The sequence below is a fragment of the Xylona heveae genome (assembly GCF_001619985.1).
Source record: "Xylona heveae TC161 unplaced genomic scaffold L228scaffold_8, whole genome shotgun sequence".
In the NCBI taxonomy this organism is placed as follows: Eukaryota; Fungi; Ascomycota; class Xylonomycetes; order Xylonales; family Xylonaceae; genus Xylona; species Xylona heveae.
The window spans coordinates 712584-738608 of record NW_017264200.1 but is presented as its reverse complement, the minus strand read 5'-3'; the positions used below and the strand labels follow the sequence as shown (position 1 = coordinate 738608).

Genomic DNA, 26025 nt, shown 5'->3' with positions numbered 1-26025 from the left:
AGCGGTGATGGGCAGTAAGTTATTCGCGATGTTCATTGTCACTGCTGTTCTCTTTGGTCTACCCGATTCACGAGCCAATCAGAATTAAGGGTCTTAGTAGCCGAGAGATTTGATATCGACCCCAGATGTTTCCTCTGGTTCGTTTGATTCCATCCCGCATTTAACATTCTCGATCTTTACTCTTGTCTTCACGAGGCATGAGAATAAGCACGACAGACGAATAATTGTATTTCAATGTTTGACGAGGGCAATAATGTAAGCAAAGTATCTACGTAATAATAGAATGAATAGGGGAATTACATGGTTAAAAAGCAAAGTTAAAATCCCCACTGAACCAAATACTTATCCAAGGTTGTTGCACTATGCTCTTTCATCTTCTCCAGCTGCTCACTCGACTTTTTCTGAATAAAAGATTCCATGAAATAGTACGCTTGACACAATTCCTGCGAGAACCACCACAGGTCAGCAATATCACCCGCTGCTCGGATGGTGGAAGGCCTGTGCGTGACGCCGACGTGCCTGAGTGCGGCGTCCCAAGCGCGTGGAAGGTTCCATTTGTTTGATTGAAAATTTGGAGGGTCATTCGATTTGGCTTCTGGGTGCGCTGTTCCCTTTTTGGAAGCGTTACCATCATCATCATTCGCTTTGTCTGAACCATGCCCGTCTTCGCTGGGGAATCCAGAAAGGAGCCAGTCTCTCAGTCGGCCCAAGGGCTCAGCCGAGCCTGGGAGGAGCCCGGGAATGTCCCAGAATGAGAAGAGCCATTCGGAGATGGGGCTGCCAATGTGGGCAAAATCAAAGTCCATGACGGCCGTGAGCCGATAAGTGGACGGATCAAAGAGGAGATTGGGAAAAGCTGTAATTGTCGAGGAACATCGTCAGTAGGAAACGGAAGATCAGGCTGATGTTTGTTTTTCTGTGATCTTGATGCAACAAAGAAGAATGGAAAAGGCAAAGCGATTGATTTTGGGTTGGAAGGGGTTCATTCTTCAGGTAGCAAGGAAAAGGATTTAGGGAAATAGGGGAATCGTACCAAAGTCTCCATGAATCAGCGTAGGTCGGTTTTCAGTCTCAAACTCGCCGGATTCTGATATCTTAGCCAAGACGTGATTCAAGCCAGTGGCACTGGTGAAAAAGGCGTCTAGGCGTTCGCGGAGCAGCCGGCCATTGGGCTGGCGGTAGTCTTTCCACCGGTTCAAATGAGCGCTCTGGTCACTGGCGTGGAGTTGCCAGGTGCACATTGCTTTGCAAAGATCCGGATATGTAGAAAAGGGCCCACCGCAAGGAATAACCATAAGTGTGTTGACTATTCTCGCAGCGCCGCTGATGCTTTCTTGTTGATTTGGCTGGAGATTAGCGACATAATCGAACCCGAGTCCGCCATATCCGCCGACTGTCTCAGGCAAGGTATAATCCTGCAAGGATTTAATCACCTGCGCCATCTGGCGCAGAACAAGTGTCTGTGTTTCTTGATCCAGTCCCGAGATATCTTTTGGCGTTAGGTTTGTACCCGCCATGTATTCTTCCAGTATCCATCCAGGCGTCGCTCTTGTCGTTAGGCCCGACACAGAATCCAAGTCCGAGCCATCATCTTTGTATTGCTCCCACGCATAAACTCGCGGAATAATCGAATTATAAGGCAAGCTGTCGTTCGATAATGTTGAGAATAGAGCCATATGGGAAAGTGCATCACGTGCCAAAGCCAAAAAAGCAACTTCGTTTGCTATCCGGACTGAATTTTCCAGACTGACGTCCCTTTTTGAAATTCGTAACAGTAGCTTGGACGTGCCAACAGGTATTTGCGAGGAGTAGGGCTTCAAAACCGAATGATGAAGAAAATGATTTATAATCCCGGACGATGGCGCTGCTTCTGAAAATGGCCGATTCAGGTCGATGCGATAAACATGATTATTTTTGGCTCTTTCAATTTTGTGCACGGTGAAGTCTTCAAGGTCAAATTTGTCTTTGAGTATCGTGCGAATTAGCGACGTGTGCTCAGGATTTAGAGGGCTCGACATTTTGTTTCTTTTTAAAAATAAATGCCTTTGAATATGAGGAAAAGAAGAAAAATGTGATCAGAGGAGACAAAGATAGGTTTTAAAAGGCAGACAAATACAGTCGCGTGATATCAGCCTACGGCCGCAACAAAGAAGAGCGGAATGGTAAATTGGCAAGCCAAGGCGACAGTCGAATTAACCAAGGGTCTTCTCCATTCCTTTATATCCTCCTTTTTCTCTTCCCCTCGGTCTCTCAACCTGGTAATGGGTTACTCGATGAATTCGATTCGGGCCAGGCAAGGGTTTCGACTGGTCGATGACATCCCAACCTGGGATAGAACATATCTAGGGAAATCCTGGTTTGAAACGATGATGCTGATACCCAAACGCAATCGCTCTGAAATGGAAAGGGGTCCCATGTCGTTTCCTCCTTTCCTTGGGCCGATCCATCCTCCGGCTGCAAATGCAGAGAAGCTGTCATGGGGTGCCATTGGGCGAAGACGTTGCTGAGCCGCACGGCAGCAGAAATTAAATATGGGCATCCCTGACAATGAGAGACTTGCTCTTCCGCCTTGAGTCCCTGATAATTATTTGATTTATCAATTCGAGCATGATGGAGCTAGGCAAATCCATTGGCAACTCTGTGTGGAAAGAATCGACTCCCAATGTAACGTTGCTCGTATTTTGCACTACTTTGGCTGCTGTGCCGTCTAGTACCAGGCACAATAATGCAATCATTCCGTACCTAGCGGCCCCATGGAAGGCTCTGGATATGGCGTTGATCCGGGGTATTAATGACGAATTGGAAATTCCCCACATCCTTTCCAAAGCCCCGTGGTAGTTGGTCGAATGACGGCGAAACTGATGATTGAGATGGAATGCACAGTGAATTGTCTGCTACGTACCGGGATATAATTCCTTGAACGACCGCAATTTATCGGAAGAGCTCGCTGCACTTCTAGTAAGGCGTCAGTGGCTACTGACCGCCGATAGAACAGCCTCTTCGTAGAGGTGTTGACGTCCCATGTAAACAGTTTATCTTCGGTTAGACTGACGGTAACTAATGGACCGAGGACTTTGGCGGCAGCGGCTTTGAAGCGGCAATTTGGCGAGCGTTAACTTATCGATAAATTAAGTGACTAATAGACGAGTCGAGCTCTTGCCAGTATAATAAATGGATTTTCCAGCAACGTCTATTCGTCGTCACGAGCAGTGAGAAAAGCGTCACATTATTTATATTGTCTGCATTTTGCTAAATCTGATTTTAATTGGTTCCTGCAGTTCTTGAGCATTTCTTTTCTTTATTTCACGAACCGTCTCAAATTTGATTTTCAACGCCCATCTTCTGACTCGCCGAGAATCTAACCTTTCGGCCGACATCATGTCTGCATCAGTTCAGTCCGCAGAGACGAACTGGCTTGAGCAGTTGCAAGCTATGCGTGCAGCTATTGCCGATCTTAAATTGCCTGGCAAAGAGAACCTAGATGGAGTCTCTTACGGAAGTGACATTGAGATTGATGATGAGGAGGGGAATACAACCGAGTCAAGTGAAAATGCCAGTGATGGGATCTGGGATCTTATCTATGGCAGCGAGGACGAAGATGCAGACAGTAGTGACTTTAGCGATGGAGTAGAAGATCAGTATGCTACTGCTGAAACAGCTGGTACTGGATATGACCATGCATGGCTGAACAGGAAATGTTTCGAATTTGCTGCGCGAGGGCAAGGCCTTGATGCCTCTGCGCTAGTTGATCAAATTCTAGCCGTCCTTGCATCTGGTAGTTCTGGTATGCTTGCACCACTAACCCAATTCATCATGTCGTGTGTTGACGAGTAAAAGATGAGGAGCTGCAAATGTCCCTTGCCGACATCGTTGGATATGATGACCTCGATTTTGTCATTGATCTTATATCCCACCGAAAGGATCTCATCTCTTCAACTTTTGCTGAAGATAAGCCCCATAAAGGTACGTTGGGCCGCCTTCAGACAAAGCGTGAGAGGGAAGAATCTCTCCGAAAGCAAGACTTTGAACACAAAACTGCCACTCTTGCTCCACATATGGACCGCGAGGGCCCTCAGTATCCACATGTATACAAGTCCCATGGTGCAGGAAACACGCTTTCAACGGGTGGTCGTAAATATGCTCTTCCTCACGGCAGCGAAAGAAAAGAATACGAGGTACATCATGCTCAATCTCTACGTTGTGGACTATATAATTGACAAATTTGCAATAGAAATATGAAGAGTATTCTATTCCTGCAACAAGAACAGGCACTGTTGGCAAGAACCAAAGTCTAGTCGAAATCGCCGGTCTCGATGGACTTTGTCGAGGCACCTTTAAGGGTTACAAGACCTTGAACCGGATGCAGAGCTTGGTTTATCCAGTGGCGTATAAAACAAATGAGAATATGCTTATTTGCGCTCCTACCGGTGCCGTAAGTACTTCGCCAACTCACCCATTATAGATGGATTTTTACAATGGAATGTAGGGTAAAACGGACGCTGCTATGCTCACCATTCTTAGTGCAGTCGCAAGAAATTGTACCCCTAGTCCGTTCGACGAGCCTGATGCCACCGATATCACAGTTCAAGTGGATGATTTTAAAATAGTTTATGTCGCTCCGATGAAGGCACTAGCAGCCGAAATCACGGAAAAGCTTGGGAAACGCCTTGCCTGGCTAAATATCAAAGTCCGAGAGCTTACAGGTGACATGCAACTTACCAAGGCGGAGATTGTGCAGACACAAATTATTGTGACTACTCCCGAAAAATGGGATGTGGTAACTAGAAAGAGTACTGGAGATACTGAACTTGTACAAAAGGTGCGACTTCTTATCATCGACGAGGTCCACATGTTGCATGATGAACGCGGTGCTGTGATTGAGTCCTTGGTTGCTCGTACCCAGCGACAGGTCGAAAGCACTCAATCACTAATTCGAATTGTTGGATTGTCTGCCACCTTGCCAAATTATATCGATGTCGCGGATTTTCTCAAAGTTAATCGTTACGCTGGGCTCTTCTATTTCGATGCATCTTTCCGTCCTGTGCCTCTGGAGCAGCACTTCGTGGGTGTCCGAGGAAAGCCAAATACTAAAACATCCAAAGAGAATTTGGAGATTGTCAGCTTCGAAAAGGTAAAGGAGATGCTTGAACTTGGTCACCAGGTCATGGTCTTTGTTCATTCTCGGAAAGACACAGTCCAGACTGCTAGAACTCTTTATCAAATGGCTGGAGACCAAGCATGTACCGATTTATTTGACCCATCGGATCATCCGCGGTACGAAATGGCAGTCAAGGACATGAAAAACTCAAAGGGAAGGGAGCTTCGAGACTTGTTGCCTAAAGGTATAGGTACTCATCATGCGGGAATGGCGCGAACAGATCGGAATTTGATTGAACGATTATTCACCGAGGGTGTGCTAAAAGTCCTTTGCTGTACTGCGACACTCGCATGGGGTGTCAATCTGCCCGCCGCTGCCGTCGTCATTAAAGGTACCCAGCTGTACAGTGCACAGGAGGGTAAATTCGTTGACGTTGGGATCCTTGATGTCCTCCAGATTTTTGGCCGCGCTGGTCGCCCTCAGTTCCAGGAAACTGGTATTGGATACATCTGCACAACGCATGACAAGCTAACGCATTACTTGTCTGCTGTCACGCAACAATTGCCCATAGAGTCCAAATTTTCGACGAAGTTGGTAGATAATCTCAACGCTGAGATTTCTCTGGGCACTGTTACTTCCATTGCCGAAGCCGTCCAGTGGATCGGCTACTCCTATCTTTTCGTTCGAATGCAACGGAACCCGATGAGCTATGGAATCGATTGGGCTGAGATCCGAGATGATCCCATGCTGGTCCAAAGAAGGCGAGAGCTGGCCATTAAGGCGGCGCGAGTGCTGCAGCAGAGCCAGATGATCATTTTCAATGAAGTGACTGAAGAGCTGAGGGCCAAGGACGTTGGACGAATTGCTAGCCAGTATTACATCCTACAGACCAGCGTTGAGATTTTCAACACCATGATGCGTCCAAAGGCCACAGAGGCTGATATCCTGAAGATGCTCAGTATGAGTGGAGAGTTTGACAATATTCAATCTCGGGATACTGAATCCAAGGAGCTCTCCCGATTGAGAGAGGAAGCTGTAGTCTGTCAGGTGGATGCAGGAAATGATCAACCACATGCAAAGACCAACATCTTGCTCCAGTCATACATCTCGAGAGCGCGCCTCGAGGACTTTGCCCTAGTTTCGGATTCAGCTTATGTGGCTCAAAATGCAGCAAGAATCTGCCGAGCTTTGTTTATGATTGCTCTTAACAGAGGCTGGGGCCATCAATGTCTCTCTTTACTCTCCCTGTGCAAGTCTATCGAGAAACAGTAAGTTCATTCCCATTGGACCGACGACCCTGTCAAAATGTATATTAACTAAGAGACTAGAATATGGCCATTTGAGCATCCCTTTCATCAATTTGATCTTCCCCAGCCAATCCTTAGGAACCTGGATGAAAAGGATGGAATCACATCAATTGAAGCACTGCGGGATATGGAGCCAGCTGAAATCGGCCAACTTGTCCACAACCAAAAGATGGGTAATACCATTTCCAAGCTTTTGGACAATTTCCCCACTCTGAGCATTGACGCTGAGATTGCCCCGCTGAATCGTGACGTCCTGCGGATCAAGCTCTATATCACGCCAGACTTTAGATGGAACGATCGGCATCATGGAACCACAGAATCCTACTGGATTTGGGTTGAGAACTCGGAAACCTCTGAGATATATCACCATGAGTTCTTCTTGCTAAGTCGGAAGAAATTATACGATGACCACGAATTGAATTTCACTATTCCGCTGTCTGACCCGCTGCCCACGCAAATATACGTGCGAGCAGTTTCAGATCGTTGGCTCGGTGCCGAGACAGTAACTCCTGTGTCTTTCCAACATCTAATCCGTCCGGACACGGAAAGCGTCTATACTGATCTGTTGGATTTACAACCTCTGCCAGTCTCAGCATTGAAGAATCCCTTGTTGGAAGAGATATACAGCAAGCGTTTCCAATTCTTTAATCCGATGCAGACTCAGATCTTCCACACCATGTACCATACGCCTGCTAACGTTCTTCTGGGATCGCCAACGGGAAGTGGTAAGACAATTGCTGCGGAATTGGCAATGTGGTGGGCTTTTCGCGAGAAGCCTGGCTCAAAAGTCGTCTATATTGCTCCGATGAAGGCGCTCGTTCGTGAGCGTGTGCAGGACTGGGGTGGTCGTTTGACCGAACACATGGGGTTGAAACTCGTTGAATTGACTGGAGATAACACTCCGGACACTCGAACGATTCGTGACGCAGATATCATCATTACCACTCCCGAAAAATGGGACGGTATCAGTCGAAGCTGGCAAACCCGTGACTATGTCAGGAAGGTTAGCCTTGTTATTATCGATGAAATCCATCTTCTTGGCGGCGATCGGGGTCCGATTCTGGAAATCATCGTTTCTCGTATGAACTACATTGCTTCCCAAAAGAAGGGTGCTGTACGCATCGTTGGCATGTCTACTGCATGTGCGAACGCAATGGACCTTGGAAACTGGCTTGGCGTCAAGGAAGGCTTGTTTAACTTCCGCCACTCAGTCCGACCGGTACCTCTGGAGATCTTTATTGACGGATTCCCTGATCAACGTGGTTTCTGCCCTTTTATGCAAAGCATGAATCGGCCTACTTTCCTTGCTATCAAGACACATTCGCCTGAGAAACCCGTCATTGTGTTCGTCGCTTCCCGTCGACAAACGCGGCTTACCGCAAAGGACCTGATCAACTTTTGTGGAATGGAAGACAATCCTCGGCGTTTCGTGCGCATGTCGGAAGAGGACCTTCAACTCAATCTTGCTAGGGTCAAGGACGAAGCATTGAAAGAGGCCCTTGGATTTGGCATTGGACTCCATCATGCTGGTTTGGTCGAGTCTGACAGACTTCTCGCCGAAGAGCTCTTCGCGAATAACAAGATCCAAATACTGGTGGCCACCAGTACGCTTGCATGGGGTGTTAACCTTCCAGCTCACCTTGTCGTGGTCAAGGGAACTCAATTCTTCGACGCTAAGATTGAAGCCTACAAAGATATGGACCTGACAGACGTCTTGCAGATGTTGGGACGTGCTGGTCGACCACAATTCGATTCTTCAGGAATTGCAAGAATCTTTACCCAGGATTCGAAGAAAGCCTTCTACAAGCATTTCTTGCATACGGGTTTCCCTGTCGAATCAACTCTGCACAAGGTCTTGGACAACCATTTGGGCGCCGAGATCTCGTCTGGTACTATTGTAACGAAGCAAGATGCACTCGATTATCTTACCTGGACGTTCTTCTTCCGCCGTCTGCACAAGAACCCCTCATACTACGGGCTTGAGATCTCTTCTGAAGAGCATAATACCATGGCTGCGCAATCCCTGGCAAATGATTACATGATTGATATGGTGGATACCTCTCTTTCTGAACTGGCTGATTCGGGATGTCTGCTGGCGCATTCGAATGGCGACGTGGATCCTACCCCACTCGGCAAAATCATGAGTTACTATTATCTCTCGCACAAGACCATTCGACATCTGATTCGCCATGCTAAACGCAACGCTACCTTTGAGGACGTGCTCTCATGGATGTGCTGCGCAACTGAGTTTGACGAGCTACCGGTCCGTCATAACGAAGACCTCATCAATGCAGAATTGTCTGCCAACCTGCCACTCAAGGGTGAGGCCCTCGGCCTACCCATGTGGGATCCGCACGTCAAGGCACATCTTCTTCTCCAGGCATTCATGTCTCGCATTGATCTGCCCATCTCGGATTACGTCGGTGATCAAAACTCGGTGCTGGACCAGAGCATCCGTATCATCCAAGCCTCGATTGACGTTTTGACCGAAATGGGATTCCTCTCGAGCTGTATTATGATGATCACTCTTCTTCAATGCATCAAATCCGCTCGCTGGCCAACTGACGGACCCTTATCTATCTTCCCCGGGGTAGACCTAGAAAAGGAGAACAGCCGTATTGCAAATCCTGCCACGACCTCCCTTAGGACTCTTGTGGAAGTCACATCGGCCGTTTCATCCTCTCCCCACCCCGTCTCTGCCGCTGCTCCTACGGCCAACACAGGAAACAAAGCAAGAAAAGACTTTTTACCCCTGGATACCGCTTTCAAGGTGCTCGATGTCCCGCATTCCGCTCGAAACCAGTTCCGACGCGTCGCTTCCATTCTTCCCAATATCAAAGTCCAACCCGGTAGCATCAACCCGCCGAAACTTGACCTTGCCATCATTCTCACTCGCCTGAACGGCATTGTGCCATCTGGTTCGTCATCAAACAGCCCGACCGGAGCCGGCGAATACCGTATCTGGGCACCGCGATTCCCCAAACCCCAGACTGAAGGTTTCTTCATTATCGTAGCCGATTCGGCAAACGACGACATCCTAGCTCTCAAGAGAGCGAATTGGCCACCTGTGGAGAAGACCCTGGAGAGAGCGTCTCAGGGTAGAAACAACACCTATACCAATAGTAGCGTCAGCACGAATAACACTGCCGCGGATACACAAGAACCAAATGGCAGTACAGCCACCGGTAAACCCAAGGATAAGGGTAAAGGCAGGGCGAAACCCACACCGCCCAAACCCACGGTCCGCTCGGTCCTCAAATTGCCCGAGTCCGCGGCCGGCAAGACGGTCGATATTTTCGTCATAAGCGATTCGTATATCAATATGACTTGGAAGATTGAAGGCGTGGAGATCCCCAACCTGCCTGTTGAGCCGGCTATTGTGGAGGTCCAAGGGGACGATGTAGCAAAGGGGAAAGAGAAGGGACAGTGGCAGTGAACGTTGTAGGAATTGATCACGGTTGTTGATAGTGATAGTAGTGACTGTGATAGTTTGAGCCTACTTTTTTGTTTCTTCTCTGTCTAGGCTGAAAGCTTGTAGACGTGACATACGATATAATCTATAGATGAGTTTCCGATAAGACATGTACGGCAAACAAGCACGGGCAAAAATATTTGGTCTATTCTATTGATTGAAATTGTAGATATAAGTTCCAGACATGTGGGGAAAATCCAGGATAAAAGGCTCTGCCTTTTTCTCTTTTTAGTAAGACCGTATATAAACTGAAAGTGCATCGGCCAGAAATTTGGAAGGAAAAAAAAAATAAAAAAAAATAAAATAAAGGTAAAGGGAAAAAAATCGTAAACGGTCCAGCCAGGAAGAAGTGGACTATAACAAAGAAAGGGGAGCATCTATGATAGTGCGCGGACAGAGCTAGCTGTCGAGGTTTGAAAAACGCCGGACCATAGGGATAACAAGGAGAAAGGAGAAGGGAGGTATATGAGATAATGGTAAAGAAGATTCGTAAGACGACAGTTACTTTGGGAGGGAAAAAATGAAATGAAATGAGAATGAAAAGTAAACTCTTTGCATGGAAAAAAAAAAATGAACTGAAATGAAATGAAAGAAAAATAATGAAAAAGAAAATCTAAGATTCCTCCACACTGACCATTTGAGACTTTCGGCTTGCGTCAGGGTTTTGCCACGAGTCGATCAATGTCGGAGTAAGCGCGAGATGGTCGAACACTACCGGGTGAGACTGGGTTGGGTTTCGTCTCTCGGTGGCGGCAGTAGCGGCAGCGGCAGCAGCAGCGGCAGAGGTATTAGCCCCGCCTACGACTTTTCTCGGTACTACGGTATTGTTGAAAGCATTCAATGCGCTCGGGAGTGGGTACTCGTCGAGCGTGCTTGTGATGGTGGGGGTAGTGGTGATTCCAGTGGTGGCAGTGCTGTTTGTGGGTTTCCGCGCAATGACGCTGCCGATGGAAGACATGCTGGTGTTGGCGGTAGTGTTGAGGGTGGTCGAGGTGGTGTGATTGTCGTTGTCGGTGGCATCTGTCTCGGCTGTGGCGGATGACGACATGGACGACATGGTAGATGCCATGGTGGGCACGTTGACGGGGACAATGGCCGGGGCATAACGGCTGCCGTTGGGCCCGTTGCGTCGGGATATTGATATTTGGCGAGCAATTGAGACTTCGGCCGTAGGGGTGGCGAGGACGACTGCGAAATCCATGTTTTGGTTAGAAATGAGATGGTAAGGTAAGACATGACAAAGGCCGCGGGAGAGAGGAGAGCAGAGATAAAAGGAGAGCGGGGAGATAATATACCTGGCGGGTTGCTGCGGCGGCTGCCCATTTGGCTGGATCTCCTGCTGTTGCGGTTTCGCGGACGTGCATCGCCGGTGTGAGCTCGTTGGCGCTCCTGGGAAGGCGGTTTCGGTAAAGGCTTGGAATGGCGAATGGAAGATCTACGAGTCCGTGGATGATGATCCGCGGGAAAGGCAGGGTAAGATGCTCCAGTTTTGATGCTGGGTCTTGGCTTGAGTGCCTCGCGCGGAGCATCAGATCTCCTGGTGCTCTCTCGTCGTCGTGCTCCGGTGGGTTCGGTATAGGAGCGCTGAAAGTGCTTTTCTACAGGCCCGGAGGTTGGAGACGTTGGAGAGCCATCACCACGGCTGGAGCACGGGAAAAGCGAGAATGACGGTGAAGGGAGAGGCGAGGTTGCACTTCTCTGAGGACGTAACTGGTGTTGAGACCTCGGCTGGGTATGCTAAAAATAAGAAAGAAAAAGAGGTGAGAAATTGAGACTCTCATAACTGTTAGGTAGAGTAAAGAGCGTACTTTTGAAACATCAGATCCTTCTTCCTGCACTGGCTCAATGCCAAGCCGTGGTGATTTTGACTGGAACCGTGGAGGCTCAAGGACATTTCCGAACATAACACTGTACCGTTCCATTTCAATCTTTGGAATATCCACCTTTAGGAAAGACTCCTGTTGTGGTGTCGTGAATTCCGCGCCTTCGTGCGGCCATGTCGGGCTTTTCGGAGGCGGTGCTGGTCTAATCAAATCAATATCCAGCGGGGGATATCCTCCCGGTGGATCCGTTTTGCTGCGGTTGCGAGCGTTGGGATTCGATGTCAGAGGCTGTTGCGGTTCCGTCTTCTTCTTAATTGTTCGTTTCCGGCCTCTAAGGGCAAGAGAGGCGGATCGGCCGAGGCCTTTATTAAGTTTTCCTCCATCACTGGATTCCTTCAAAGGCACCTGGGCGATTTGGTAGATTGAGTTGTCCACGGACGGCAGACCATTTTCTGGAGACTTCCTTCCAAAGAGCCCTCCAAGGAACTTCCATTTTCCCGACTTTTGCTTGGATTGTCCTTCATTGCCTTGGCCGTCTTCCGCAATGAAAGGGGGTGCTCCACCTTTTGGTGTTTGCAACTTGGACGTGTCGGCACGTTTCAATGGCTGATTCCTTGATTCGGGTACTGTCGTGATGTCGTCCGCTGGTAGACAGGGAGGAGTGCAATCAAACATGATTTTGCGGGTTTCGGTCTTCTGAGTAGATTGATTCTCGGTTTCACGCCCGGCATTAACTTTAGGTCCCTGACCTGGTGGTGACATGGCGGGTTGCTTTCGGAGCATGGTCCTTTCCTTGGAACTTGCACGCTGATTTGCACGCGCACGAGAAGTGCTTCTTTGAGGAGCAGAGGAAGTAATAGTTGTCTGGGTTCCGTAGGCTATTTGATTGAGGTCCTTGAACTCCTCTTTCACTGGAGCAGGGCCTGGTAACGGTTTGGACTCGGGTTTGGATGGTAGAGCTTTGAGCTGCTTGAGTTTGAACGAACGAGATCTTCCCAATGGGACATTCATGATGAAAAAACAATTGTAAGAAGACCAGCTTCTTTCACACGAAATGAACGCGTCAGACGAAAAGAGTGACAATGTACGAGCCTGAGCTCGACAGCAAGGGCAGTCAAAAATGGACGGAGATGGCGAACTCGCGCTGCTCTCCTAGGGCAGAAAGAAGGGAGCAAATAGTTACAGTAGAAGGGGCAAAAGCCGCAAGAGGGAGAAGTGTGAAAGAAGAATGGGCCAGCATAAAGGGCAAAAGAAGAGAGCTCGTCAAGAGGGCAGCAAGGGAGAGTTATTCCTTGTGCCTAGTCGTCACTGATGGCGGATTAACAGCAAGGATCACCCAAGGCGGGTAGGGGTTGAAGGGGGCCAAAATGCAGAGAAATGCTTTGATTCTGTGCCGCTACGATGCAGCACCATTTTCAACGGGACACGAGGATGGAGAACGAGGCAGACGCTAATCATGGACGAAGCTTCTGCTCGTTGGTTGTTACGTGCGGATGTGGAGATGGCGACGATGGCGGTCCCCCTCTCTCATCGCATCCGATCGAATAATCTCATCTCCATATCGGAGTAGTCTACTAGCAACCTAAGTGCACGGTCCAAAAAAAGCTCCGATGTCTCAATAATGTGGCCAATTTGACCGGGCGACGCGTGGGACGGAGTGGAAGAAATGAGCGATGCGGGTTGAGTGTCGGGTATGTTGACGGGTTCAATGTTTCACCTGTGATAATGGTGCGAAACGATCCCCTCGCGTTGAAACGGATGTGCCTGCAATTTTAATCTCACGCTCCCCCTATCAGGGGCACATATCAACCGAGATTCCACCAAATATCAAAGGAGGCTGCCCAACTATAACGTGGCGGCACAGACTGCGATCATCCCTGAGGTTATTTCGGCTGCATGTAACTTGCGCCGCCGATGGCTTTTTGATTATTTTTATACATTTCGTGCTGTACTTTATGAAACTGGGATTCTGGAAGGGACAATAAGGCTTTCCGATCTGATGTCGTCAGGGGGCAAATCAATGCACGTCCATTCGCTAGGAGAAGACGACGTAACCTTAATGAGCGTAAATAGTAACCTGTTGAAATTGATTCATTAGCATCACCGCAGCACGAATATAAGCATGATAAAAGCAAGCCCTGCCATTGACTGGACCGGGATTTTGTTGAATATTCAATATATTCCATGTCGTCCAAAGCACGCACTTGCCCAGAAAAGAGAGGTGAAGCTTCATGATTGAGTCACGTGACAATCGAGTAGATGCATCAATGGTCTGTATAAAATGCCGTATAAGTTATTGTGGTTCCCCCTCGCCCCTCCCGTTCCGCCCCGCTGCCGTTTTAGCCCGGCGGGGCAGTTGCTGTTCGTATCGGTACTTTGCTCCTATTGAGTTGCTCAGGTTTCGAGCCCCAGCCAAGCTGTTCATTGTGGGCGTCTCGATACGGTGTCAACGCTCAGAGAAGTCCTTTTTAGGGAGATGATGATGAAGTCGTGTATTCATATTATCGTATATGATTCTCGATTGTCTTGTCACGACGATGTGGTAATCTTTTGATCAACAGGATTGGGGTGATGGACGGAACAAGCATATAAGTACCTGTACGAGTCTCGCAATGATGATGAGAGCAACGAGCCCCATGGGCGTTGACCTGGAAAGCCTTACGTAGTTGCAGAAACAGAGAGGCTTTGCCTTTGGCTGAGTGGAAAGGATAGTGTAGACTTGAGCTGTGGCGGCCCACCCCACTTAACTACCTACCTAAGGTAGGTTACCTGCTGTGCTGTTTCTGTGCTGTTTCTGTGCTGTTCTGCTGTTCGCGGTGAAGATATTTCTTCCCTTGTGGCAGTTTGACTGACTAAAACTGCCCTTTTCTGCCCCCTTCACCGCCTACCTACAGCTACCTTAGCCCACTCTCACCTCACACATAACCCCCCTCACTCAACCTCTTTTCCTCTCCAACCGACCGAATCTTTTGTGTCCCACCTACACCAATCTTACCTGCAACTTTCGATCTGAGCAAATTTGTCTTCTGATACCTTCTTCTCGTTTATTTCGTATTAGATTTTCTTACTTCGTGCACAATGTCTTGGCAAGGTGGGTGATTCATCTTTCTGATGCTATATTGTTTGTTGACGCTGTCGACGTGAACATTTGCTGACTGCTGATGGTGATGGTGAATAGCCTACGTTGATACCAGGTAAGCTTTCTGGATCGCTGCGAAGCGCCCGGTGTCACCCTCCTTTGTCGGCGAAACACCTTGTGCCATTCGGTTTGCTCGCCCAATACGACGCTCTCGACTGACTCATCTCGTTTTCCTTTTCAGCCTGCTTCAGAGCGGTAACGTCGACAAGGCCGCTATCTACAAGGTCGATGGCTCGCAAGTTTGGGCTGCCTCTGCTGGCTTCTCGGTACGTGCATTGTTCTACCCGTTAAATCCGATAGTCTCTTTACAGGCATTCGTCGAGATTAGCGTTCTATTTCGCCGGCGAGCTTGCGCGGTTCGATATCATTTTGGAGATTGCGAATGACGTTGACGACTATGAATTTGTCGAATCAGCCATCGCCATAGCAATATCTATTTCGTCTACAGAAAGCATAATATACTAACAAATGGTAATGTCAACAGGTTGCGCCCGCGGAAATGACCGAGGTTGTCAACGCCTACAAAGACAGCTCCCAGGTCTTCGCCAACGGTCTCCATGTTGCGGGTGAGCGGTACGTTGTCATCAAGGCCGATGACCGAAGCCTGTACGGCAAAAAGGTGCGAATACTCCTTCCCGAAGAGACGATCCATGTCAAATGAGCTTGACTAATAGAAAATCATGATTGCAGGGCAAGGAGGGTCTTGTCATTGTCAAGACGAAACAGACTCTGCTCTTCACCCACTACCCCGAGGGCGTCAACCCTGGCTCGGCCGCCAACACTGTCGAGGTGTTGGCTGACTATCTGATTGGCGTTGGATACTAGAAACGGAAACCAAACACACAAACCATGTCCGCGTGACGAGTGAATGGAACGACTCGACGATTTGCGCCCTTTAATCATTTCTTGACATCTTCGTTATATTTTTTCTTCTTTTTTTTTTCTTCTCATCTCCGTCGTGCACTCCGCCACGCGCCGCACCGCATGGTTGCTGTAATTTAAGACACGACTCGTGCGTATGCGGGAGCACATCTCGTCTGCAGAAGTTAGGATTTAAATAGAGAAGGGCTACTCAGCCTTCATGAGAGCAGGGCTGCAATACTTTTTGGGGGAGTCGGAATTTTCCTTCGTATCCAACTTTTTGTGTACATGTGACTTGGAGATTTTCAACGCCAGAAGCAGTCGAATGCTACTGAAAAATAGTCTACAGGTTCATCAAATCATTTCTCATTATATTACACGTAGCATATGACGAATGCCTCGCCTCGCCTCGCCGCTCATCCCTCCGTCTATCAAACATGGATATGTACAAAATTGTATGGGAAGAGATGGTTTCGCAGACCTGTGAGCGTTGACAATCAAAGATGTAGGGACCCTGGACTCCAACATCATGGAAAGCCTTTTTAATGAGATTCCTCAATCGAGGAACCCAAACAATAGCGGAGGTCTAGCGCCCGTACCTCTGCCGGAGCCGCGTATATACTTACCTCTATACTTTCTTTGCTTCCTTGCGCACAGTGAACCTTTCTCCAAGGACTTATCGAAAAGAAAACTAAGGTTCCGCAACCAGTTCATACCAGCGTATCCTTTGCACGCCAGCAGGTAGATGACATGCAATGAAAAACTTAAAACCAAAAAAAAAAAGGTATGGAACCTATATCACTATTGACAAAACGCGTACACGGAAATGCAATTCCCGGCGTGAAAAAAAAATGAAATGTAAATCAAACGGGAAGTTCAGCATTTCTCCGTCCGCCCGTCGCGCCACTCAGCCTGTTCAGCGCAAACGCAAGATAGGGTCCAATGACAGGAACATTGCGGACAAAGCCCGCCGCGGTCGCGAAGAAGTCGCCAAACAGTATCAGGATGCCGTAGAGCTCGACGCAGAAGCCGACGAATGGCCAGCGCAGCAGGATCAGGAGTATGCCGAACAGGAATGCCGCTGTGCCTTTGAGTTTCTGCTGGCGCATGAAGAAGTAGAGTGTTTTCTGGGGGCCGATGATGAGGGTCAGGCCGAGGAGAAATAGGATCTAATAGCCACTTGTATTAGTACCTATGTTTGTGGTAATACCTCTAATAATCGAGAAGTGGTGGAATGTAGGTGGAAGGTGATTGAGGACGTACGTTTCCCATTGCGAGCCTGCGATTAATGATTGGTTGTTTGTTAGCAATCGCAGGTCAGGAAGAGAGAGCAGGGCAAGAATCCGCTTGTCCCGGAAATTCAATCCAGGAAAGCAAGAGTATGCAAAAACGTACATGGCTCTATCGAAGAACATGATCACACCGCCGGTGAGGAAGAACATTCCTGTTCACCATGTTAGATTTATTTATTCGAAAGTACAAAACATGGATAGATCATCAGGCGCGTGCGCAACGTCGGGTTCAAAATAAGACATTGGGTTTTGACAGGTGCCATTCCGTAGTTCTTGGCGATGGGAAATAGAGGGTTTGGTATAGTTGTGTATTGTATTGAGGTTCGGGATGGAAATAGAAAGCAGAATAACAGCCACATCCTATGCCTCGCGACGCGCAGGGCATTGAGGACGCCAGTATTATCCTTGTTCTTTTTAAACATACCGCCGGAACAAAAGGCCACTCCTATCTCTGTACATGGCACGTATTGTTAGTATTATATACTGAGATATACGACGCGTGTAGCCAGAAGGAATTGGCAGAGAAAGAGAAAACGTACTCTGCATGTCGGACAACCACATGCTAGGCATCTTTGCGACAGTCTACCGCAATGGCAGGTTGGATTGTTATTTGGTGGATTGCGTATGAGCAGCTATTTAGAAGTAGCTCTAGTATATTATGTATGGATGATGCCTTGCGGTAGTGGTCGTGGTAAATTCAATTGTCGTAAGGTTGAATGTTGACAGTGTGCTCATAGAACATGCGACGAACACCTGTATTGTTGCGTTGAACTTCGGGCGAAACAACCAACGACAGGAACCCTGGAATTATTTCCCCTTCTGCAGGGGGTCCGCGTTCATCGAATGCGATACCTGTTTATAAGTAATTCCTATGCATTTTTTACATGAAAAGTACAGTAAAGAAGGTACTTGCAGATAGAGCGGAATTTGCCAGGGTCTGTGCTTGTAGCGTCCCAATGTCAACTTTTTGACGACTTCCTTTTCTTCTACTTTCATCTTTCTTTTCAATCACCCAGATAAATGGACAACAAGCAACACCACGGATGGATGTGTTTACAATGATATCTAACACACTTCTCCGTTCACACTGATGAGCTTGAGCTTATCACGTTCTTCTCATACAAAACCACGAGGCCGTAAGACGCTTCATACTCGCTCTGATATTAACCCTCTTACGCACAGCATAACCATATCTATACATCTGTTTCCGCCTAGGCGACAATGGCAATTGTCATTGTAACTGAGTCTCTGACCCGTGGGATTTTCGGTATTCTGTCTTCATGGCGAAGAGCAAATTATATTCATTTTTAAAGTGTCTTGTAGCTCCAATTAAGCCGGAGCGCCTTCTTGAGCCTTGCTTCGAAAGGGGCTAGGTGGGTGGAGGGGGCTTGACTTGGAGGGCTATACATTCTATCGTAATCGATTCTACTCCTTTATTTTTAACCGCAGAAGAGATATCAGAGGATTTGGTGTTGAAAAAAGTCATTCGTTGAAATTGCAAGTAACATATCCGCTGAGGCGTTGCACTGATATCTGCTGCCATCGCCAAGGGATGGAGACAAGTGAAGAAAGTCTCAAAGAAACGCAATGAAATGTTCAACCCCGCTTTTGCTGACTTGAGCCCATACTCATTCGCCCTGCTCGACAGAAAAAGAAAACAAATCAATGGAGCGCTGCGTAGCATCCCAATGACCCAATAACTCCTTAAACGCTATTTCCCATGCCGTATATCATCCTGCATTGAGGAAAACCCCTCCTCATTTCAGCACAACATGCGCGCCCCGTGCTTCCAGGTATTGTTCCGCCGCGCCCTGTCCAAGAGTCCGTACGACGCCAAAAATCTCCTTATTGTGATATCGTAGCCGCGTCTTGGGATCCGTGTATGGTGCCAGCAGTCCCGTAAGGTCGCAGTACCGCTTTTGAGAGGCCGGGTGCAGTGAGGGTGCAGACTCAATGTTCGTATATGTTGCGACAGGACCATCGGAGACTGCAAGGCCAGAGAGATTCTGCGTTGCACGCGCCACGCTGACGTTGTCGGGACCTCCACCAGCGCCGGGCTGTGGTGTGGATACTCCGCTGTTATTTTGAGTTGCCATGACCGATGCTTCTTTGCGACTCGCATCTGCGACGATCTGCTTCACATTTTTATTTCTGCGAACAGGCGGATTCCAGTTGGGGTTCCGGAACGGCTTGGGAACCGGGATGAGATCCAGCGAGTCGAGGAGCTGTTGGTGGGAATCATCGGCGGCCGGAGTTGCAGGGGCCATTGCGGAGGTCACCGTTTCACGAGCAGAAGGATAGTTGCTTTCAAGTATGATTGATCGAAGGATTTCCCTCAAATCTTAGCAACGTGAAACGCGTCAGGATAATTGAATCGAGTATCATCAGAGTAGTGTCCGCCGTGAGTTCATAATTCCTCGTCGCACTGCACACCTCGAAGCTTCGGAGTTGATAGCGAGCAGGGTAACCGCAAGGTGGTGTAGTGTAGTGTTTGTTTTCAACAGTCACGTATCTTCATTTGCAGACCACAACCTCGTCAAGTGAGTGCCATTTTCTGAATTTTTAAGCTTGAAAAATTTGAGTAATTTTGCTTGGCAAGAGGTTTAGGTTGTTACTACAATGGTGAGATGTTCTATCAAATACTTGAAGGGGTACGAGTTATATGCTAACATGCCAATAGGAGAGCCCTCATGAGCACCAACAAAGCCTGTTGCTGTCACGTATTATTACAAACGTGGTAAGTTACTCATGGCGAAAATTATATGGTCAGCAGCTGACACGACTGAAATACCTAGGGCAAATTAAATGAAGCTGTCATGGTCCTGAACCAAAGCCTTCAAGTAAGCTGGGTTCTGTCACATGATATATAGAACATCGACATCTCACACCGCGTTTAGGAAATCAATATTCAGAATATGAACGTCGAATTGGTAGCACAGATGTTCAAGAACTATCAATCGAATGTTTTATTCCATCTCGAAGGTATGCAGCTAATCAATGGTTTCATGATTTTGTAGGGTCCCAAAGTTGGCTAATATAACTACACAGCTACCGACAGCCTTCAACCCCCTTCATAACGGACTTTTGTGTGCTTGTCAATATCGCATTTCCTACTGATGAATTCGAGCTTTTATTGGTGTTTTTCTGGCGTTATACATCTTTGTAGGCTTGCTGTATAATTATCAAGTTTAAGATTGTAGATGAAAGCCATAAGTTATCAGTTTAGCGAGTCAACCCGCATGGAGTCTATTCATTGCGGAATGGTATGGGGTAAGAACCATTAATGAGAGCTTAGTGTGATAATTATCTGTCCCTCATAGTATCTTGACCAAAGGAGCTTACACATGACGTGCCCTTGAACGAAACCGCCTCACGGTCCCCTCGCCACTCTCATCAAATCCTCAAGGTAATGGTTCGCGCAATTCGCATGCAACATTCGCCGATGTGTCGATGAACCCTGAGACTCTCGAGACTGTTTTCCTGACCGCCTAGCTCCTCGTCGATTGCCGTTGAGACGAAACTACCAAAGCAACATGACGCAATTAAACGGCACCATTACTCCAGCTCCATCAGGAAGGAATACGCCCAAGCCTGCTCCTAGAATATGGAGCGTGAGCGATCCGCTATTCCGCGGTTCCAGAGCGCCACCGCGACAGGTCTCCATCCAACCTCCGGCGCAACAGCCTGGGCCCGACGCGGCCATCATTATTGACAATGGTGAGCTTCAGTGCATTTGGTAACATTTCGTTCTGCGCCAGGCAATGCTAATGTCATAATTACAGGCTCCTGGCAAACAAAGGCCGGTTGGTCGTTCGACAAGACCCCAAGATTAACATCACCTCCCTTGATGTCGCGCTACAGAGATCGGAAGATTGGCCGCACTTTATGCTTTGTCGGCTCGGATATATACGCAGATGCGACTACGAGAGGGCAATCCAAATATGCATTTGACCCGGGCAGCAGTATTGTCGGCAACTGGGATGTCATGGAAGGGATACTGGACAACATCTTCCTGAAGCTGGGCGTGGACGGAGCAGACGGTGGTGTCGGAAGACCGATTGTTATGACGGAACCGGTAGCCAATCTGGGGTATTCGCAAAAGAGTATGTCTAGGCTTTCACTGCTTTTCTTTAAGAATGGAGGAGCAAATGACTGATCTTAATGTTCCAGCTATGACGGAAATTATCTTCGAATGCTACTCCGCGCCATCACTGGCATACGGCATCGACTCGCTATTCTCGTACGACTACAACAAAGGTTCGACGGGTCTGGTCGTGTCATCTGCACACACATCAACGCACATAATCCCCGTAGTGGACAATCGAGCACTGCTCACTCAGGCCACGAGACTCAATTGGGGCGGCTACCAGAACGCCGACTATCTCATGAAGTTGCTACGGCTGAAATATCCCACGTTTCCTGGAAAGCTGAACGATACCCAAGTGGAAGAGATTCTCCGCGAGCACTGCTACATCTCGCAAGACTATGAGCGAGAACTGAGCAGCTACCTCGAATGGACAGGCCTAGAGGAGCGCAACCACGTTGTGCAATTCCCTTTTTCGGAGCAAGCTGTGGTAGAGAAATCACCAGAAGAGCTTGCCCGAATGGCAGAAAAGCGCAAGGAAAGCGGCCGACGGCTCCAAGAGCAGGCCGCAAAGATGCGATTAGAGAAGTTGATCCGCAAAGAACAAGAACTGGAATACTACAAGTCTCTACAACAAAGAATCACTACAGAGACGAAAAAAGAAACGAAACGCCTCCTCGATGCCGAAGACTTCAAAGACGAAATTGCTCTCGACAGACGGATCAGAGAACTGGACAAGTCTGTCCGCAAAGCGCGGACCAAGGACGTTGGCGGCACGGAAAACGAAGAGGATGAAGAGCCTCCCACGTTCCCGCTCCTCGATGTTCCGGATGAGGAACTTGACGAAGCTGGACTCAAGCAGAAACGGCACCAGCGGCTGATGAAATCCAACCACGAAGCCCGACAACGTGCCAAGGCAGAAAAGGAACGCGAGAAAGCCCGTATTGCCGAGGAAGAACGACTCGACGAGGAACGCCGCGATAAAGATCTCGAAGGATGGTTGGATGAGCGACGAACAGCACGGAGCGTAGGTCTTCTCCCAAGCCGCCCCCTCTTTTGCTCATTGCACGACCCACGCGCCGCCCACAAAATCTTCTGCTATTTTCCCTTCCCCCATATCCAAACATACTAACACCTGCCTTTCCCGCAGACAATCCTCCAACGCATCAAAGACCGCGAGCGGCTCAAAGCCGACCTGGGCAATCGCAAATCACTCGCCTCGCAAATGCGCATGAAAAACATTGCCAACCTCGCATCCGACACACCGGGCCGAAAGCGGCGACGGGGCGGCGCCGCAGCAGGTGGCGACGACGACACGTTCGGCGCCAACGACGAAGACTGGGGCGTGTACCGCCAGATTGCGACAGGCGAAGGCAGCGACGACGAAGACGAAGAAGACATGGACACCACGCTGAAGAACCTTGAAGCGCAACTGCTCAAATACGACCCCAACTTCACCGAAGAGCACACGCTTGCCGCCCAGTCCGACTGGTCGAAGAGCCTCGTGCACGCCTTCTTGCGCGGCCCTTGGCCCTTCAACCCAGAGAGTCAGCGCGAAATCAACCAGATTCATCTCAACGTCGAACGCATTCGTGTCCCCGAGGTCGTCTTCCAGCCGTCCATTGCCGGCCTCGACCAGGCAGGACTCGTGGAAATCGCCAGCAATATCATCACCCAGCGCTTGCCCAACCCCGTGCATCGCGAGAGCATTCTCAAAGACGTCTTCCTCACGGGCGGCAACACCCTGTTCAAGGGCTTCGAGGACCGCTTGAGAACAGAGCTGAGAGCCGTGCTCCCCGCCGGTGCGCCCCTCGCCGTCAGGTCCGCAAAGGATCCCATCTATGATGCCTGGAAGGGCGCCGCCCAGTGGGCAGGCACCCAGCGCTGGAAAGATGCCCGTGTTACCCGCGAAGAGTATCTCGAGAAGGGACCAGAGTATTTGAAGGTACTTTTGTCATCCCCGTTTTGTTCTCTCTGTCTGTATTATTCCCGTTTTGTTCTCTCTGTCTTTATTGCTACTATTGTTATTGTTGCTTTCTCTTCTCTTCTCTTCGTTTGATGTTGATCAAAACCAGCACGCTAACATCATCACCTTTACTCACTTCTACAGGAACATAATCTCGGAAACGCCTACGCCGGATAACTTCCAACCCCCATGTCCAAAGCCGTATCCGAATCTTAGTCCATATCAACAGTTTCTACTTTTACGCTTCACACACTTCACACACTTAGACCCTTCATGCCTTCATGCCTTGAAGCCTTGAAGCGAAAAAGCTACTGGCATTTCAGCATCGTCAAATTTGCACTAGCAAAAAAAGCTTTTCAGATTCTCCACGTCCATGTTCATCTCCATGTCAATGTCAATGTTCAAGTGCAGTGTGAATCGGAGAGTTACGGGAGGGGATGGCGGAGAAGTTCTGAAGAGCAACTCGTTTTAAAAGCACAATGCACAATGTCGCCTTGGCCCCCGTCTCATGTAGTATTACTATCGCCACTATTCGATTACCTTTTCTTTTTTTTTTTTTTCTCTATTTCCCCCCCTTTCCTTAGGAGTTTACGTCAATTAAAAAGCTCAATTTAACTTTCACCATACCGCAAAAATTCTTCACCTGCTGGGCTTTTAAAAATCTCTTGCTGCATACGTAATAGTTCTTCCATGTCTCTCTTCTGCTTCAAGATATTTGATTTGAAACCTAAGCCCTAAGCTTTGAAAGAGTCGATCTTTCCCTGATCGATTCGCGCCAGAAAATCAATGTTAGAAAAAGAAAAGAGAAAAAGAAAAAGAGGAATCCGCGTAGAATATCAAGACGACACATTGCCCTTTAGGTTCCCCTTTGGAGAAAAAGGTGGGAGCAGAGTATCTTGATAAAGTCGAGAGGAAAATGGTGGGGGAAACAGAGAAACTGAGTTAAAGGAAAAGGCAGTCCGCGAGCCACGCATCAAAACGCCGAAAGAAATGCCATGGGTGAGGAGTGAAAATGCCAAAAAAGGGGGGGGCAGTTGAATTGCATCGTCATGAATCAAGGACAAGAAGGGACAAAAGGGGGAGGGGGGCGCTGTGCATGATAAGGGGCGGGGAAAGGAAGCTGTCTGTGATAAGAAAGGGAAAAAAGACGGGATATAGAAAACGTGCGAAGAAGGGTAGCGTACGGCTCAGAATCTTCCCTTCAACGATAATGGACGAGGATAAACAACCACAACGGCAACCTTGATACTCCTTTTTAAAAAAAAAAAAACCCCCCCAGCTCGAAGGGTAAGAAATAAATAAACAGGGGCGACAAGTCGAAAGTAACACATGTAAGAGGGAAAGAGAAGATAGGGGGGGGAAGAAAAGAAAGGAAAAGACACTGGTTAGCATGAACCCATACCGGGACCAGATCAGGATAGAAGAGCAAAAACGAAAGTGAAAAAAGAAAAGGGCAGCGTGACGATTAAGTCGGCCGATTTGGATCTTGGTTGACGCCGGCACCGAGCTCTGGATTTGGCGTACCGTTCTGAGCGCCGCCAATGCCCTCGTTTCCATTTTTGATGCGCTTGGCAGGTGGATACTCATTACCTGCGGTGAGATAGGACGCAGTATCATCGGGTCCGCCGGGGTGGTGCTTAGTTACGTTTCCCAGATCAGCGACGGCCTGGGCAGCAGATGCTTGGAGACGGCTCATGGCCGAAGAACCCATTTGCGCAGTAGGCGCCGGGCCAGGGATATGTTGCTGCTGTTGCTGTGGGGGTTGCTGCTGCTGCTGCGGGATGCCGGGTTGGGTCTGGATACCGTGGTGCATGCCAGGCTGAGGAGGCATGCCTTGAGGCTGTAATGGATCCATTGATCTAGGGTGAGGCAGGTCAATATTCGAGGGGGCAGGTGGGTAGTCGCCCTGAGACTCTAGCAGGCGGGACTGGAGGTTAATAATGTAGTCGCGCAGCTGGTAGTTTTCGGCTTGGATGGCCTTGTAATTCTCGTCGAGGAGGTGGTAGTCGCGAACTTGTTCTTCGAGTTTCTTTATGTATCCTTCCTTGCGCTGTCGAAAGGCACGCTGTTGTTTTGTTTTGTGAAATGTTAATGAATAGTCCTTACGTAAGCTCCATGATGCCGTAATATGGATGGGATGATTTTGGTGTTGTAGTGTGAAGATGGTATTGATGACAACGATGTGACAAAGCAAGAACGAGCGGAACGAGAACAAGAATCCAGAAACAACTCCAGCAACCTCTCTTTTTTTTCGCTCGACGACAGAATACAACTTTTGCGCGCACATTCTTCAAGACAACTACATTTGCAAAATGGCGAAACTTTTTGCGACCAAACTTTACGGGATTTTGAAGGCACCGGAAAACCAGGGACTTGAAAAAGAAAGAAAATGATGGCATTTGTTTTGTCATCGATATTACGTACCTGAGCTGCGCGGTTTTGTGCCGCGCGTTTCGACGTTGAAAGCTCGCGTTTTCCACCAGCCTTTTTGAGTTCGGCCGCAGCTGCGGCGTTGGCTGCTGCCTCGTCGCTGAGATCTCCCGCGCCTGGCGCTTCACCGCCCGGGCTGGGTTGCAGACCAGGTCCAGCGATGGCTGGGTCAATATTGTGATCGTGCGGGCTCATGGAGCTTCCTGACCCAATGTTATCGAGATGGTGAGTGCCAGGCTGGGGTGAGTGCACCTGCGCGAGCAGATGCTCTCGTAGGCCTACGGACGCGCGCGTCAGTATCGAGAAACTTCTTCAATAATTCCTTGCGATCGCTTCTATCAGGAACGCGACATACTTATTTCAGCAGCATTGTCCTAGTCGGTCCTCAGTCAGCGAAACTCTGGAGACGCGATTACAGCTTGATTTTCTTACCTGAGCAGTATTTTGCATGGCGTGTGGCGCCGGAGCTATCGCTGGCTGCATACTCGACTGCATCATATTCAGCGATTGATTTCAAACGCTGGCGATGAAAAGCCGATTTGAGGCAAGTATG

The 26025-nt window shown here is 48.6% G+C and overlaps 12 protein-coding genes across 12 annotated transcripts; 6 read left to right on the top strand and 6 right to left on the bottom strand.

Moving 5' to 3' along the window:
* Positions 1-210: 210 nt before the first annotated feature.
* L228DRAFT_249007 (hypothetical protein) lies at positions 211-2170 on the bottom strand. Its single transcript, XM_018332991.1, has 2 exons — positions 1034-2170; positions 211-856 (listed from the first exon to the last, which is right to left on the bottom strand). Exons 1-2 carry the CDS (start codon positions 2016-2018, stop codon positions 318-320), a joined length of 1524 nt encoding a protein of 507 aa, XP_018186776.1. The 5' UTR covers positions 2019-2170; the 3' UTR covers positions 211-317.
* Positions 2171-2199: 29 nt separating this feature from the next.
* L228DRAFT_249005 (hypothetical protein) lies at positions 2200-2988 on the top strand. The gene has a single exon (XM_018332990.1). It carries the CDS (start codon positions 2608-2610, stop codon positions 2836-2838), a length of 231 nt encoding a protein of 76 aa, XP_018186775.1. The 5' UTR covers positions 2200-2607; the 3' UTR covers positions 2839-2988.
* Positions 2989-3175: 187 nt separating this feature from the next.
* On the top strand, positions 3176-10069 carry L228DRAFT_262262 (Sec63-domain-containing protein). The gene is made up of 5 exons (XM_018334401.1): positions 3176-3784; positions 3838-4175; positions 4232-4432; positions 4487-6366; positions 6427-10069. The coding sequence occupies exons 1-5, from the start codon at positions 3379-3381 to the stop codon at positions 9839-9841; spliced, it is 6240 nt and encodes a 2079-aa protein (XP_018186774.1). The 5' UTR covers positions 3176-3378; the 3' UTR covers positions 9842-10069.
* On the bottom strand, positions 9883-10372 carry L228DRAFT_168414 (hypothetical protein). Its single transcript, XM_018329455.1, has one exon. The coding sequence runs from the start codon at positions 10252-10254 to the stop codon at positions 9925-9927; it is 330 nt and encodes a 109-aa protein (XP_018186773.1). The 5' UTR covers positions 10255-10372; the 3' UTR covers positions 9883-9924.
* Positions 10373-10490: 118 nt separating this feature from the next.
* L228DRAFT_240090 (hypothetical protein) lies at positions 10491-12711 on the bottom strand (the record flags this gene model as incomplete). Its single annotated transcript, XM_018331207.1, has 3 exons — positions 10491-11065; positions 11173-11614; positions 11686-12711. 3 exons carry the CDS (start codon positions 12709-12711, stop codon positions 10491-10493), a joined length of 2043 nt encoding a protein of 680 aa, XP_018186772.1.
* Positions 12712-14444: 1733 nt separating this feature from the next.
* Positions 14445-16053, top strand: L228DRAFT_249001 (profilin). Its single transcript, XM_018332989.1, has 5 exons — positions 14445-14791; positions 14879-14894; positions 15021-15105; positions 15324-15458; positions 15530-16053. Exons 1-5 carry the CDS (start codon positions 14779-14781, stop codon positions 15662-15664), a joined length of 384 nt encoding a protein of 127 aa, XP_018186771.1. The 5' UTR covers positions 14445-14778; the 3' UTR covers positions 15665-16053.
* Positions 16054-16100: 47 nt separating this feature from the next.
* Positions 16101-17729, bottom strand: L228DRAFT_284277 (Got1 family protein). Its single transcript, XM_018336210.1, has 5 exons — positions 17532-17729; positions 17417-17443; positions 17096-17144; positions 16964-16979; positions 16101-16869 (listed from the first exon to the last, which is right to left on the bottom strand). The coding sequence occupies exons 1-5, from the start codon at positions 17560-17562 to the stop codon at positions 16564-16566; spliced, it is 429 nt and encodes a 142-aa protein (XP_018186770.1). The 5' UTR covers positions 17563-17729; the 3' UTR covers positions 16101-16563.
* A 658-nt stretch (positions 17730-18387) lies between these two features.
* Positions 18388-19385, bottom strand: L228DRAFT_248997 (hypothetical protein). Its single transcript, XM_018332988.1, has one exon. The coding sequence runs from the start codon at positions 19257-19259 to the stop codon at positions 18750-18752; it is 510 nt and encodes a 169-aa protein (XP_018186769.1). The 5' UTR covers positions 19260-19385; the 3' UTR covers positions 18388-18749.
* A 146-nt stretch (positions 19386-19531) lies between these two features.
* Positions 19532-20308, top strand: L228DRAFT_248996 (DASH complex, subunit Dad4). Its single transcript, XM_018332987.1, has 5 exons — positions 19532-19614; positions 19673-19729; positions 19788-19832; positions 19890-19974; positions 20041-20308. Exons 1-5 carry the CDS (start codon positions 19612-19614, stop codon positions 20067-20069), a joined length of 219 nt encoding a protein of 72 aa, XP_018186768.1. The 5' UTR covers positions 19532-19611; the 3' UTR covers positions 20070-20308.
* Positions 20309-20318: 10 nt separating this feature from the next.
* L228DRAFT_231813 (putative chromatin remodeling complex subunit) lies at positions 20319-23671 on the top strand. The gene is made up of 5 exons (XM_018330575.1): positions 20319-20709; positions 20775-21095; positions 21163-22103; positions 22227-23021; positions 23187-23671. The coding sequence occupies exons 1-5, from the start codon at positions 20526-20528 to the stop codon at positions 23217-23219; spliced, it is 2274 nt and encodes a 757-aa protein (XP_018186767.1). The 5' UTR covers positions 20319-20525; the 3' UTR covers positions 23220-23671.
* L228DRAFT_168209 (hypothetical protein) lies at positions 23175-23855 on the top strand. Its single transcript, XM_018329454.1, has one exon. It carries the CDS (start codon positions 23316-23318, stop codon positions 23655-23657), a length of 342 nt encoding a protein of 113 aa, XP_018186766.1. The 5' UTR covers positions 23175-23315; the 3' UTR covers positions 23658-23855.
* Positions 23856-25020: 1165 nt separating this feature from the next.
* Positions 25021-26000, bottom strand: L228DRAFT_248993 (hypothetical protein). The gene is made up of 3 exons (XM_018332986.1): positions 25905-26000; positions 25828-25846; positions 25021-25750 (listed from the first exon to the last, which is right to left on the bottom strand). The coding sequence occupies exons 1-3, from the start codon at positions 25965-25967 to the stop codon at positions 25131-25133; spliced, it is 702 nt and encodes a 233-aa protein (XP_018186765.1). The 5' UTR covers positions 25968-26000; the 3' UTR covers positions 25021-25130.
* Between the last annotated feature and the right edge of the window lie 25 nt (positions 26001-26025).